General features: G+C 42.1%; 1 protein-coding gene across 2 annotated transcripts in view; it reads right to left on the bottom strand.

Moving 5' to 3' along the window:
• The window catches only part of LOC119215232 (cell adhesion molecule DSCAM-like), a 91,519-nt gene that overhangs the window by 32,256 nt on the left and 43,214 nt on the right, over positions 1-16,049 (bottom strand). For both annotated transcript variants that reach the window (XM_037467211.2, XM_037467212.2), the window contains exons 4-6: positions 2,271-2,417; positions 1,066-1,344; positions 625-900 (exon numbers count right to left, since the gene is read on the bottom strand). In XM_037467211.2, the coding sequence (XP_037323108.2) occupies positions 625-900; positions 1,066-1,344; positions 2,271-2,417 (702 nt within the window). The remainder of the gene's footprint in view (positions 1-624; positions 901-1,065; positions 1,345-2,270; positions 2,418-16,049) is intronic.

Genomic DNA, 16,049 nt, shown 5'->3' with positions numbered 1-16,049 from the left:
CTGTGGCCAAAAGGGAGTTTGCACTTCTGCTTGCTGCACACAAAGGGAGTCAGCACTTGTATTAATAGTAGCCGCAATCCAACATTACCATAAATTGCATTTCAATTATCTTCTATTTTTCCTAATTTTTTTAGAATAATGCCGCCATAAAACACAATGGCAGCCATTAAAAGCATAATTTGAAAACCAAAATCCAAGATTCAAATGATTAAAGGAAAGATATTTGGTACATCCTAAACAATAGACTCTTTTTCTAGAAACTAGAACTAGAATCAATTCGGATGTCTTTTCCCACTGCCATACATAGCCGCTGCATAAAAAGCTAAATCGGAGTGTAAAGCAGAATAATAGTCCGCCTTTCTCTGGCTCCACAGCTTCATTGATTATCAATAGTCTCCTTACATTGGTGTGGTAAGGGGAGGCAGACACTGCAGAAACCCGGCTTGTGTAACAGTATGCAAGCCTCTTTTGAAAAATCTAATAAAGCTGAAGTGTACTGCAGCACTTGGTACCACATACACTGTCTGGATTTGAACACTAACACACAGGGACACCATGCATATAAATTAAATTGTGATTACTGCACTCATTCACATCTCCAGTAGGACCACTGTGAGTTCTGACCTTCCAGTATGACTTGAACAAAATCCTGGGCGGACATCTTGCCGTGTCTGGCAAAACACTGATAGGCTCCTCCATCGCTCTTGGCCATTCCCGCCATAACGAGGTTCTCCCTGTTTTGGCCCGTCATGCGAACGCTGTTGCTGGGGTAAATGAGCTCTCCGTTGCGGTACCAGGACAACTGGTACTCTTCGGAGCCGGTCACACTGCACGACAACGAAACCTGGCTCCCCACGCTGCCCTTCACCTTCCGAGGGCTCACCACGACCTTCAGGGCCTCTGTAGGTTAGACATTTTTTTGTATTACTTGTTTTCTGTAGTTTAGGCAAAGCTTAATTATTTTGTGGAATAGCCAATACTATGTGCAGCAGAATTAGCATACTAGCTTGCAGGTGTTTTGAAGCATTATGCCACTGACAGGGATCAACCTAAAATGATATTGACCTTTTACCAGCAGCCTGCCGATCACCTCAGCATTGCCGTATCCATTCCACACCTCACATACGTATGTCCCTGTGTCGCTGGGCTGCGCTCTCTCAATCAACAGGCCTGTCACACTCTGTCTGAAGCGTGTGTCGGGCTCCAGCGGCCGGTTGTCCTTTAGCCAGCGGTATTTTGGTGCGGGGTGACCGGAGGCCTTGCAGGGCAACTCCACTCGATGAGACGCCATCACCTCGCGCCGCTCAAAGCTGTCCAGGATGTGTGGCGCTGAGTTAGCAGGGTCTGCATGGGACGAGGGGGGTGTTGAGAATCTAGTTTGGTTATGTTTGGTGTCACTTCTAAGCAATTTTCAAACCTTTGTTATAATGCATATCATATTATTATATTATATTCTCCCAGTAATCAACGCTCAACAGAGATTAGAAGGAAAATATTTGTTTTGGTCCTCCATCATTAGCTGCATTCAATTCAACATCAATCTCATAATCTTTTCCCACGTTACGGCTCTGGCAAATGTACTAGGCTGTTGTCTTTGTGTGTTTTTACTTACCCACATAACACTGGTTTCTGGGTGATTACCTACTTTTATTACTGATTAAAAGCTCCAATAACACTGGATCGTATGATTCATGTAATGCAGTTTAATAGCTTCTTTCGGTCTTTTACACTGGTCTATCGGTAGGCTGAAACTCAATACGAGATGATTCTGATCACATCCCATTCTCACAGGTTGAAAAGTACCCCTCGCGACATGGCAACTGATCTTGAAATCTTTTCCTTTAACTGGTTGTGGAAAAGGGAGGGCGATTTTCTGTCCTGAAGCCGTCCCCACAAACTGGGTTGGAACAGTTGTGATGACCTTTATCACATGTCACCTCCTCTTTAGTTCATGTGCTTTTCCTTTCACTCTCCATTCTATTCACTATATCTACATCCTTTTTTTTTACAAGCACAGATTTATTTCCATATGGTCCTTTGTCACTTTGCACTATCTTTGCAACCCACCAAAATCAACAGCTGAACTAAAGGCTAAATGAAACCCCTTTTCAAGACGGAATTTGTACAACCCATTTGTTACGTTGTGTTGTGTCATTAATAGCAGAGAATGCAATAAAGAGCTTGATCATTCGATCGATTTAGCTGCATAGCAGGATGTCATGTTGCAGATGTACAACTACAACATTTGCATTGATTGCTGTTCTTCTTACCTGAGACAATAAGGCGGGCACTATTGCTCTGTCGGGTCTCTCCGGTGTACCGGTGGCGTGTCATACATCTGTAGTTATACAGCCCGTCCTCCATTTGCACATCCAGGATATACAGGGCTCCCGTGGATGTGATGAGAAACCGTGACACTGCAAGTAAATACATAAATAAAACATATTAAAAGAAAATAAATAAAATATGTCATGCAATTTTAAACACATGCATTACAGTTCCTAAGGTTAAAATGAAAACAAAGCAACCTTTTAAATTGATGGCTCCCTGAAAGTTGTTTGAGCCAATCAGCACCAATTATGTTACTTCCCTGCGACCTGCAAATTGCCCCTGGTCATTTTGGGAAAGCCTTCCGAATTTCCACAAAAAAATGTACTCCGTCCCACTGAAGAATGCACATCAATGTGAAACAAGCAGTGACACAACATCACCTGGTTCTGACCTGTAACGTAACCCCCACAACCAAGAAAAGTAATCCTGAACTTGGTGGAAAGGAACCACTGGCAAAGGCTCCATGTGTGACACATGAAAGGAACAAACAAAATGTTCATTTGCCTCTGGATTTCATCACAGGAGTTTTTTTAACAACAAATCAGACTCTACAGTCACACTGTATTCTCGTGCACTGGAATCACAATACAGAAAAATCCAATTTTGAAGTCTCTTAGCAAATATTTGCAAGTCAACTGAGGTGCGAGCTCCGTTTGGATGTAGTCACCAAACATCTGCTGCAGCCATTTTAGCTCAGAGCCATCTGAGGCGCTGTGACGGCTGTGTGTTGTGTGTGTAACACAGCTCGTTATCATGTAGCTCATCGTTCTCTCCTTTCTCTCTCTCTGTCTCAGGGGAAACTCGCTTTCTGTCCCTCTCTTTTTCTCTGCTTCTCTCTTGCTTTCTCCTGCTCCAGCAAATAGTGCAGGGAGCCAAGGATCACAGAGTGCTTTGATAAGGCATGGCAGCGCAGGTCGGAAGTGCTAATATCATGCTAATGTTATGCTAATTTTTGTGAGCACATGGAGCAAGAGAGAGGTAGTCGGTGTTCAGGAGTACTGATGTGCGCTGCAGCCGGTGGCTGCTGTGGGTTTTCATGTCACAGATGACGGAGAAGCCAATCTGAGACGGGGATCAAACTGGGTGGCTGTACGTCTGGGGTATTATGGTCGAGGTATCATAATACACCTTATGGGTTGTTTAAATGCTCTCATATAGTCTTGTCATGACAGTTTAACTCAAATTCAGGCTGTTGGTACAGGCCCCTGCACAGTGCATGGTAGAAATTGACTTAACTTAATTTTTCGAACTAGTGATGCTGTAGTTTACATCCATCTTTGCCCCAATTGTAATCTCCTTACCCTTTTAACCCCATTGGCCATTTAGCTACAACTGTGATTAGATGCTCTGTGTTTGATCGATGGTCAAACCGTGTGTTTTGGGAGGCTAGAGGGACATACAATCAAAAAAGGTGGATTTTTATTTACGGTGTTAAAGCCATTACCTGCAACATATCGAAAATAGACAAAATTGGAATTTCTGCGAACACGTTCAAAAATGTATTTGGTGACTGTTCACCTCTGTATTTCTTTTCTCTGTATTTCTATTACAAGAAATATGTTCTGCACACGGACGCAAAAGGATCTTATATTTGTTGTGGTAAGATTTCCAACAAAAAAAAGAAGAGCTTCTTACAGTTAGAGACAGAGGATGAAGCGAACGACAAAAACCATGACTTCCAACATGTTTACAGATGCCAGTAATGGTGCTATGAGAATGAATGAATGAGAACACAGGAGAAAGCAGAGAATAGACAGAAGAGGCTGCAAGGGTGACATTGTGAGCAAGTGATGACCTAGACAGGAATAAGAGACCATGGATTTGATGTCCTGAAGGGTTTTTTTTCAGCTTCAGGTCGAGGTTCTCTAGTGTGTGACCTACCATCATATGTACACAGACAAGCTAGAACATTACTACATTCTTTATTTTGTTGGTTAGATATGTTCATTTTGAGGTAAAGGTAAATTATTAAGAGAAAGCAGATATCAAAGGGAAAAGCAAAGCGGGCCGTGTCCTAACCCACTCATCTCGGCCTCCTCTGAAGGTTGTCTGGGATCAGATGTTGACATGGCGGCCTTATGAATGGGTGGAACTTCCACTCCAGCTGACTAGATGTCAGCGAGACAAAGGTTCAGGGAGGAGGGGGGAGAACGTCTGTGTTTTAAATGCACATTAAACATGTGTGTGCTTGACTCTTTTCTACCATGTAAATCAAAGTGAATTTCTCACTCAAGGTTGTTAAGTCACAGAATTATAGGTAGAACTATGTTTGATATTATCGTTTCATTGCATACCATTATAACTGTTTAAAGGGTTTAAGGTTTTCAAATGCTAAAAATGCTTAAATGTTAAATGTTCAAAAAGTGCCCAATAATAACAAGAAACCTTACAGTTTGATATCACTGCTGTGCATGTGTAAAGCAGCATATACTGTATTTACATGTGAGTAAAAAAAAGAATCTGTATTAAGACGACTGCAATGAGAAAAGAAGGTGGTGGTGGTTAGTGTTAATCTATAATCTGAAAAGCATCCACAGCTATAGTAATTAATTCCATTCCTGGTTCTGGATGAGATTTGTTTCTTCCCAGAGCCAATTCTTGCTTCCTCCCCAACAAATAGAATTAATTGCTTTCCATACAGATACAGGCTTACAGAACTGTGTTGTATTTACATGTCCTTGTACAGTAAGCTGAGGCCACTTTCTGCATATGCTCGTGCCACTGCTATTCAAATCCCACTGGCTTGTTTATCTGGGTGTTAGTCTTTGTGTACACACGTTTGTGTTTCTACGATTGCATGTGAGCGTGTCTTTGCAGCAAGCCGCTGCATGCAGAAATGGTCAATAATACCGATCGAAGGCTTTTCCCTGCTCCTTTCTGCGCCACCTCCTGCATGCTAACACCGCCTGAGACACAGCCTGCACTGTTCTCACAGTGCATTGGCGTGTATTTGTGTTAACGTGCCAGACTCATGAGCAGGCGTTTGTGTCCATTTTCTACTGGTTAAAAAGCCACAAACATCTGGCTTTGGTCTTCAGTGGGGAAGGTTTCAATCAGCATTCATTAACGGGACAAATGACTCCACGATGGAGATGACACCAAAGTGGACAGGCTCATTTGTCCCTTTTTCGGTGTGATGGTGAAGTGAATGCAATAAATATTTGGACATAACATACATTTCCTATGTTCCAAAGTACATTTTCTTAAAATCAATTATTCAAAAGTAGTGTATTGCAAACTTTTATTAATGCAAAGACCTAAAATAAGGGGCTTTATAAATAAGCAGTATTCCCTTTACAGAGTAGCAATTTAAATATTTCTTGTACATCTCAATTTAAAAATGAATTTACTCCAATTAAGTATAAAAACAAAGCTGTTTGTCACTGTCTGGGGATTGAAGTTTTAACTAGCAAACGTTGGACACTTTCTAAATTGCACCATTTAGGAGCAAGGACAGCACACAATTGTGGTGTTGTTGAGTGTTTAGCTCTCTGTGTGTCACGAGGTGGAATGCGAGGGCAAGGAGGGAGGACTCAGACGCAGGGTTAATGAACAAAATAAAAGGACTTTAATAGTCAAAGAACTCGAACTCAAAATCACTCCAACCAAAAAAACAGGAAGGAGGCAAAAACAAAAACCAAGAAACACAAACAAGGACCTGGACTTGAAAACACAGACTTGACTTACACATGGACGGGTCGACATGTAATGACGCCACACAAGACAATAGACTCACAGGGCTTAAATATACAAGGGAGGTGCAGGTGATTGGACACAGGTGGAAACGATCAGGCACGGCAGACAATCACAAGGGAAGACAGCACAAGGCAGGAAGTGAAGTCACCCAGGAACACAAGGGCCGTTTCTCAATACCTAAGACGGCGAGAACGGACTCGCGTTCCCGCGAGAATAGACTCGGGAGACAGACTCGGGAGTCCTGACTCGCAGGTTCGGGAGAACGGAGAACGGTCATTTCCGCAATTGGAACAGCAGCTGACTTGATGATGTCACCACGTCAGCTGGTCTTGCTAATACGTTTTTATTTTAGTTTTTGACTTAAATATTTTACTATTCAGTCAGAAAATTACATTACGTTACTTTAAAAAAGTAGTATTTATAAACTTCGACATAAAGTTGTGTTTATTTTCCTCTGTCGTTGTTGCCTGTTGCTGAGGTGAAATGCATGGATATTTGGCTCTCACAAGAACAGACGAGCCTGCTCCGATGCATGCCCGGTAAAATGGGCGGGGCGAGTCACATCCGGGTATTATGACCGTTCTCGGCCAGATGCGGACTTTAGAATTGGAACAGTACTCGGGCTGAGACTGATGACGTTTCACGAGTCCACGAGAACAAAAGTCCACACAAGAACGCATATTGAGAAAGGGCCAAGATCTGTCGCATGGTACCCAACCGGCCAGCTACTTGTAGCCAGTGAGGGTAGCGGAGGAGCGGAGTAGTGTGGGTGAACTTAGGTTGAACATCAGTCAAGCTGCTGCATTACCTGCAGAGGTTGGTTTTCCCTACCATTATACTAAATAGGTCTTAAATTTTCTATATAGCGGCAGATCACAGTAGAAGTCACGTAAGGTTTCCTTTACTATTAAACAGGTATACCTATACCTTCTACTTTTAGTAAACAATGCATAGAGCCTCATGTCATTTATCTTATTGACATGACGGCATGTTATTCTTATGTGTTAGTATATTACTATGTATGAACTCAAAGTTTAGCAAACCATATTCCTCTGTTATTCTTTCCAACGTTCAGCAGTCACCGGCTCTGGTTTGAAAGGTAAAATAAAAATGAAATAACGCTCACGTGTAACACACACTCTAACTTGGATAAGGGTATTAGTGTATATGTCTAAAACTATGGCTTCACTTCATTCCAGGTGGCTGCCCTGGACAGTGGGTCTTCTCCTCTTCCCTTCCTCAGGCCCGCCCAGCTGCTTTGGCATCCACTGTGCCACAGACACATGTCCCTTTCTGTTGGTCCACTGCACTCAATGGCTACAATTAATCCCCACATAAGCCACGCTGAGCCTGCTAGTGGACTCTTTGTTTATTCAAATAGGGGCTGGCTCTGTAGTTTTTCTACTGAAACCTCCGAGACAAAATGGAAACAGAGAGAAGGGGCTGAATGGTGTCCGTATTACAGTGTTATTGTTACACTTTGCACCGGTGTGGCCATGCTGCCGCTTGACACACAGGTTATCCAGTGACAAGGACTTAAGGGAGACGGTTCTTTAACCCGAAGACCATCTGCCCAAAAATGTGCCGAGAAAGTTACCTCGGTTAACCTGTCATCTATTATTCAATATTTTAATAATTGAGCCACGAGTGGTGAAAAGATGAGATGGGAGGAGGGAGAGATGAGATACGAGCACCACTGGGATACAACCACTCTCTGTCATCTGAAATGACTTACAAATTAGCTTGCAGCTATGCGCTCCAACTGAAGGCAAAAAAAGGGAAAAGGCAACTTTCATATGCTAATTCAGATCATGGCTGGGCAGAGTAATTATCAAAAAAAACCTGTCAGCTCTGTCTGATGGATCTCAACAGGAGCCCACTGCCTCGGTCTCTGTGTCTCACACTGTCTGCTGTCTTCTTCACATCAAATTGCAAAGCGAGTACTGCAGACATCCCAACGTAAAGATGTCGTTAGGGTGACTGACGACAACTTGTTTAAACCAAACATGTGGATCTCTGCAGCGCTGGGTGTGTCAAGATTCATATGTACCTCATTCCAACATTACGCTGCTAAAAGCATGCATACATGGGGACAAACTTTGAAGATGAGACAAATCCTGTTCCCTCACAACCTTGAACATTTCCAGCTGAGGAACTAAGAGTTGTCTGACATATCAACCGTCGCCGACCGTCTAGAAAACCCATGCAGTCAGCTAAACAATGCAGATAGAAAAAGAAAAAATAGCCTCCTCATCACTGTGCTGGCAGTGTCCCTGCTGTGTGACTGTCTTGGAGTGTATTAGTGCGTGGTGAGGGCCCCTGGAGACAGCTGGCGGCTACGGCGTCACCATAACCTTGGGACGATGAAAGTCAAGCGGCTTGATGCAAGTAAAATAAATAAAGATTATGCATGCTTCTTCTACAGTGCAGGGGCAATTAATAAAGAAACATCTCCTTTTTTCCTATTTTTTTAGGAATTTGGGTTTAGGTTAATAAAGAGAAGAGCAATGATTTACAAAATAAAGAACTGATATGACTGTTAAGGTTTACATTTTTTTGTAACAGCTGCCAATGTACCACATAAACTGTTGAATCCAGCGGCAGAGAGTGGTAATAAGTACATGATGAGCCCAGGAGAGAGCCGTGCTGTAATTAGGCCCTCCTCACATTATTGGCACAGTGACTCTGGTCAGATTGGGTTGGGATAAGCATCTCCACGGAGAGAGGGGATCCCACCAATTTAGATCCCTTCTAATAAAAACCATTTGTCATTCTTACAGGCAGCCAACTGACAGCTGCTGAGGGTTGGCATGGCAACGCAAGAGCCTCCATTGGCTTAGAAAGCAATATTCCCAGTGTAGTATTATTGGTGGAGAGTCAAGTACACACGTATACTTTCTAGTCAAATCTTTTAATGCTTAGAAAAATGCAATAAATATGTGGGTTAAGACCATTTTTAGCATTGCCAAAAAATGTATTTATTTTGAAAGTAATTCCAATATTTTTCCAATTTACTTCCATATTACTGTCATTCACATATACAGTATATGTGTATATTTTGATTTTAATGTTCTTCTTTTGTTATTGCTGACTTCTTTTAATCTTGTTTTTACTTTGTCTGTGTGAACTTTACTTCCTTTTCTGCTGTAACCCTGTAAATTATCCCGCCTTTTGGACTTTTGGACTTTGCATTTTCAGTTTTTCCCAATACTTTCCTCGATAAATGCCATATATTCTGCTCTCCCTTCTTAAAAAAGACACGTGTGGGCGGCACTCGGAGCGCAAGGACGCAAAATCACAAACACAAAAACACACACAAACCAAGCGGCTGGCCTACTTTCCCTTCACACCTGGACTACAAACTGGAAGCAGCCTATCTAGGGTCCGGACCCTATCTGCTCGCTGCAGAGTTGAGTCAGAAAAGAAAACCGAGGATTTATTTTTCATTGCCGCTCCTAATCAGCGGCAGCATCACTCTGCTCATTAACTAGACACACGATAGCCTGAGGCTAACGGCCTCATATGTCAACCACAGATAAAGATGTCATCGTCTGCTTGAATGAACTAGATGCAAATACGATATTCAAATCGGGAGGCAACAGAAAGCTCAAACCCTGAGGCGCTTGTCCTCGCCGTTGCCCCATATTCCTGTGTCGTGTTAAAAGGAGAAGAGATTTGAGATACTGGCTGTCTCCGTAGCGGTGTTCTACGAGACATCCCAGATCACTGCCGAACGATACCAACTATTCAGTAAGGATTCATGGTAGATGTTCTCTTCATACGAATGGAACAACGTAGATGTCATATTACACAAACTGTGTTTCTCATCTGTGTTCTCCACTGACGCCAAAAGACCCATGAGACGAGTCACTTCTAGAACCTAAGCCAGCTCCACCAGGCTTCGTCAAGTCAAGCACTTTGCTTCAAAGTCCTTGTTGTCTTGTCGTCCTCATGTGCGATGGCTCCTGACTGGAACAACCTCATCAAACCGAATTAAACAGTGGTCGCTGGAAGAATTGGGTGTATTTGTACAGGACTTATTTGCAACAGGAGTGACAGGATGTCTCTATTCTCCAGGAGAAGCATCCGAGGCAGCAGTGTGAGCACTTCTCTTTCCACCGGACAAATGGTTGTCTGCAGAAGTTGCAAATTAGGAGGGGAATATTAGGTTTCAAACCTGTGCCTATCTGCGTTTCTATGAGAAGTCTGTGTGTGTTTGGCTTCATGCGCGCTGTAATTAGCCGGTACTGGAGTTGAGCTATTAAACCCCTGATGGGTGTGTGTTACAATGCTATCATTGGGCCTCTCTCTGGCCAACACTAAATGAAGCAGTGTTGAGCCTCAGCTGTATAATCATGAATATTCATCCCTCTGTCAGTGAGAACATCTATGTGTGTGTGTGTGTGTGTTCAGCACTGGCAGGCATTAAGGAAGCTATTAATATCTACTCAATCACAATCAGTCACTTTGTCATGATGATAAGTCAAGCTGACAGCAATTCTCCTTATCGCCAAAGCCCAAACAAAACCCCCTTTGATTAGGGGGTGAAGCCCGTATCCAGTCCTGCAGCTTTTTACGTGAAAAGAGCCCCGTGGCAGGTCAGGGTTATCTTAGAGCGCCCCCGACAGTCTGTTCTCACCATTTTGTAGATTTATACCCGTACATGCGTAGTGCTTCACCCTTTCACTTATCCTTGTGGAAAGCTCAAGATTTATTCATTAAAAAAGAACTAATATTTGTGCCACCTGGGAAAAAAGGCGTTGACCGCATCCCATTAGCAAAACAAGTTCAGAAATGATGAAATAATGAAATAATTCAAAGGCACGCAGTTTCCACGCAAAATACGGATATCAACACAGCAGCCCTTTGAGAGCTTTGCATAATTGTGATAACCTGGGTGTAAAGGAGTTCCCTCCCAAATAGCCATTCCCATGGGAACTTCATGGCATCGAATTCCCGCATTTAGGAAAAGGACTTAAATACAGTGCTCATTGGTGTTTTATGGTAATTTGTGCTGGCAAGTGGAGCGGGCAATGGCGCTCTGTGAGTAAAGCAGAAGGGGCAAGAGGAGGATTAGATAATCAAACAGTGTGCCACTTTAAATAATCTCTGGCTCCTCTGGGGGAGGTGAGACTTAAAGCTGGAGCCCTTCTGATTTAATTGTCTGATTTCCCCGTCATTACGGTTGAGGGCCTCAGTAATTCCAGCTTATTAAATATTCAGCAGCCACGTTGAGGCAGGGGAGGGAACAGAGGAAGGAGGATGACGGCAGAGAGGAGCAGGAGAAGAAGAGCGAGAGGAAGTTGTGGTGAGACAAGGCAAAGATTCAGACAAATATGTACTTTGATCCCCACTGTGAAGAAAGACCCCTGTTTTATTTACTAAGGAAGCCGGGGAGGGGTTAGTGGGTAATAACTGGATGTCCTCAAATCGTCCTCACATCACATCATCCGTGTACATTTCCCTTACTTTTGAGGGAAACGTTTTGGCAGTAACACAATGTTGTTAAATTATAATAATAATAATATGGTACATAATGCTAAATGTACCAAAAACTGCGCAGGATTTTAGAATGTGCAACACAAACGGCACACCATAAGGTTATGAAAGCACTCACAGGGTGTAATGTGTGAGTAACATAGATTAACAAAAGATTATAACTCAAATATCAAATATCTACTTAACACAATTACGTAATACAAAATGCTTTGAAAAAAAACCCAATATCATAGAAATGAAATTTTTTAGTGGTATAAGGTAGTAAAACCAACTTATGTCCTAAATATCACAAACATGTATAATAAAAAACAATGATAACAGATAATCACTACACTTTTATTTATGTTTCTTTGTGTGGCAAAAATGTAAGATTTTATGATTATTAAGCTGAGCAACAAAGTAAAACCTAAAAAGCAACAAAACTAAATATTGAAGTTAAATTGCACAAACACACACACATACACACAAACACATATAAAAAGGAGAAACCCACAACTAATATGAAATATGTAAAATCTAAAGGATGAAGCCCCTTTCACTGGACCTCCTTATAGACTTGATGAGCAGAGCTGTCCGTGGTGCTGAACTATGCTGCGGAGCGACAGAACAAGTAAAGCAGGAGGCCAGAACTAGCTTACAAACAAACCCATCAATCACAACCAGGACTTGTGCATAAGCTCCGTGAACAGGATACCGACAGTTAAATGATGCATGAAATCAAATTCAAAGATAATCTATTAAAACACGTACAACTTTGTATATTATCAAAACAAATAATGAAGTTGGTTGAGGTGGCGCGAGTATGAATATAGGTACCGGGTATTTAGGGGACAGGTATTGTCACTAATATCGCATGATAAGACTTTTTCTCAAGACTGTGTGGGCGTGCAAACACTGTGCTTCATTGACATCTCCCTCTCATTGTCATTTGGTGCAGGAGTATTCTTATGCAAGGAGTTTTATAACCCTGATTTAAATCCCAATGGACTGCAGCTTTGCACAACTCCAACCTGCCAGTGCTTTCAGCCACAGTACGACATCTTGAATCTCTGTTTTCTGTTCACATTCTGTTTAAAAGACAATTGATTTGATTGAATTTTCTGATGATTTATATCTTTTTGTCATAATACTTATTTATCAGATGGCAGATCACAAAACATCAAAGAGACCATTGAGCCCTATCTTTCCAAAATAAAGACCAATTGGAAAAAGGGTATTTGAGGCCTTTGGGCTAAATGGTCACACTCCCTATGGTGATGTCAGGGATGTAACTATAGACTTTAAGGCTGTCACATTTTTAGCAAACTATTGTATAATTTCCTAGACTATATGTAATTTAAAAAAAAAATGTTACCTTGAGTCAAAGCAGTGAACCACTAGGGCATTTACATGTTGTTTAAATGATGAAGTAACGAGTGCATAGATTTGCAGTATTTAATGAGAATAGATTCCGGATTAAAATCACCACCTTGTGCCGAAATGAAAAGCATACAATTGCTGATTCAAAGAGAAGTGTGAAATCACCCACCTGTGGATACAATACCATATGGATGTGTGAGAGAAAGCAGCACACAGTTTGAATTATTTAGGGTGTCTAAATAGCCTTTGTCTATTTACAAAGAAATTGTATAAATATTTTTCATGCCTAATTTCATACCCAAATTTAGTCTCGCTGACATTTTGAGCATGGCTGAGATAAAACTACAGGCTCCACTATCCAGCACGGCAATACTGGTTCCTATTGAAAAATGATGTTCTAGATTTGGGACTTTTGCGAGTAACATTAGTCAATCTTGACACTTGAGATGGCAACCTCTTCATCATCTTATTTGCTTAGGGCGGTTTGGGTGGCTTTCTTCAGTAACAGTTGGAGTTCTTTTTAAATCGAGGTACCAGTCAGCTGACCGATGTATTGCAGTTGCAGGATTACCTGACCGCTGCCAGGTAATTTATAGTACAACAGCACGGTGTGAAAGACATCCCTTTTGCTAAGAGTGGTTCAGGAAAAAAAATAAAGGAACTAATGGGAGACAAGATTATGGCTTACTATAGAATCAGATGTGTCCTTGTGAAAGTACTCACCACAAATGCCAAAATGGTCCAATAAATCTAGTGTTATCATTACGACTGTTAGATTAACATGAAATCAGCAGTTAATGTAACTGAATGAGGTGAAGCTAACTCTAGCTGTTTTATATACTGTTGGCTGATTAAATTCACTGCAGACAAAGCTTTGGATTTTACAAGCTGATTACCTCTTAATTTGCAAAGTGACTGAAGCTGAAGGATAAATGCAGCACAGTAGTTATAGTATAAGAGGTAAGGTAGCGGAACATGTAAAAACTATGAAAAAAAAGTATGAGTGTCTCGTAAATAATGTTATTTACAACACATGATTAAAAATAAACATGCCACAAGTGGTAAATAATGACAAATTCAAACCCTGTGACTGACTCACACACACTCAACACAATTTCTGTTGGCTTTCAACAAGCCACTAAAAAACGCAAAGCTGCCATAAAGAGTGTAAATGTGCACTATTTCCCTTGCAGTTGTCTTATGTATATGTTTTACAATTACTGAGGGAAGAATGAAGAGAGCAATACGGGGATGAGAGATATTGAAGCATCTCAAAAACAACTCATTATCAAGCTTGCCCCTCTTGTTCATACAAACTGCTGCCAGCTTTACTTGCTTCAACATGTTTCTGATTAATGAAGATGACAACCTGTGGCTGCAAAACAGACACTATTTATGAGGACCCTCTGGAACATCAATTACATATACATGTCGGAGTAATTATGATTGCAGAGGAAAAATTGATAAACAATTCTTGGCAGACAACGCATAACAAATCCAGTTGAAAATTTGATAATAAAAATCTGTTCTCCATGAGAGATTGGGGAAGGTTGCAAGGTGCCTGTAAGTACACACACACCTTTCTCTGAAGGGCTTTTTTCGACCGCCACCACAGTAAGTTAGTCCTGTCAAAACAGTAAATTGAGGTCAAAGGGCTTTATGCAACCAGATGGACATTGTGCAAGAAGATAAGGAATAGAATGACTACATTAATCTAGCTACATTCAGAGAGAATGGCTAGAGGTGACTAACATCAGTGACATTGAGAGAAGTCTTTTGACAACCTGACTCCATTTATCACCTTTTACATCTCCCGAGGAGAGAATAAAGAGACACGCCCCTCGTTTCCAGGACGCCTCCACCGCCATGTAGTCTAATTCTCACATGGGCCTCCACCTTTTCGTTACTGGCTCAACATCACAATACAAAAATATCATGACATGGCTTTTCAATTTCATCTCCCTCTCCTTCCCATCTCTGACTCCGTCACTGTCCACTCTGTGTCCTAGATTTTCATCCCCCCTATTTTTTTCCATGGTGTTTCCCTTCCATCCTTGTCCTCCTCCTCTTCCTTCCCCCACCCGTCGCTCCCTTCCCGCAGAGCATTAGCTTGCAGTGGTCAGACAGCTTGACAGCTGCTGCACCTGAAGAATATCAATCAATGTTACTGTGGAGACGGAATCTACCTCCCCCTCCTTTATTTTGTAGCCCTCTGTTTCCCTCGTGTCGTCACAGTCTTGCATGCGTCTGTTCGTGGAACAAGCATGATCCAGTATTTGTTTGTTTCTCCACATTTGCAAAAGGATCATGGAGCTCACGCAGGGTGCGAATATTAGGATACCATTTAAGATCTTGAGCTGATCTATTACAGCAGAACACATTCACGCCTCTCACCGCTAATTTATTTGAGGTGTGACTAATTGAGTTGCGGTTGCGAACCCGACGACGTCTTAGACTATCACTCCAGATGAGACGGCCAGACAGGCGTGGGATGGAAGTGTCTATCACTGCTAACACATGACAGAGGAGCGAGCGCTGTACAAATCATGCTGCTCAATATAGGCCTGCGATCAATGGGCTTCTAATTTACATGAAGGACTTCTCTGTTCATCCGTGCAGCAAAAGAAAACTCGGGCCAAAATGCTTTTTAAAATTTCTGTCATATTTTATAAACATATTTAAATCCTCCCATATGTATATATAAAGTAGGACGTGATTACATCAGCTAGCAACAATTCCTCCTGGACGGCCAAACTGTCAGGAGACCAATCACACTCTTCCATCTAATTGCTACAATCTACTTCCCATAAAGCACACACTCCCCTCTCTGAGCGCGTCTCCAAACACGGCCCCAGCCCTGCTGCTACAGATAACACTAAGCAGCAAAATGACTCCCCACAGACCCATCGTCACTGGCACCGATGCCAGGCCTGCCAGCGGAGGGTTAAGTAAATATTGGGCAAAGCAGCTGCTCTCAGAGTGCCTTCGTCTGCTTGTGTTTCTGCCTGCTCCCAGCCTGGTATAAATCACACACAGCAATTAGTGCCACGCTGTCCCCCTGCCCTCGTTAAACAAGCCTGCCTGCTGACGGAGCCCTTGCATATCAGACGCAGGCCCGCATGGGACGGATAGATGGATACAATGATAGTTGTTTTAAAGAATTT

The sequence above is a fragment of the Pungitius pungitius genome, chromosome 16, assembly GCF_949316345.1.
Source record: "Pungitius pungitius chromosome 16, fPunPun2.1, whole genome shotgun sequence".
Taxonomy (NCBI): Eukaryota; Metazoa; Chordata; class Actinopteri; order Perciformes; family Gasterosteidae; genus Pungitius; species Pungitius pungitius.
The sequence above is the reverse complement of the archived record's forward strand: the minus strand, read 5'-3'. Positions and strand labels throughout refer to the sequence as shown.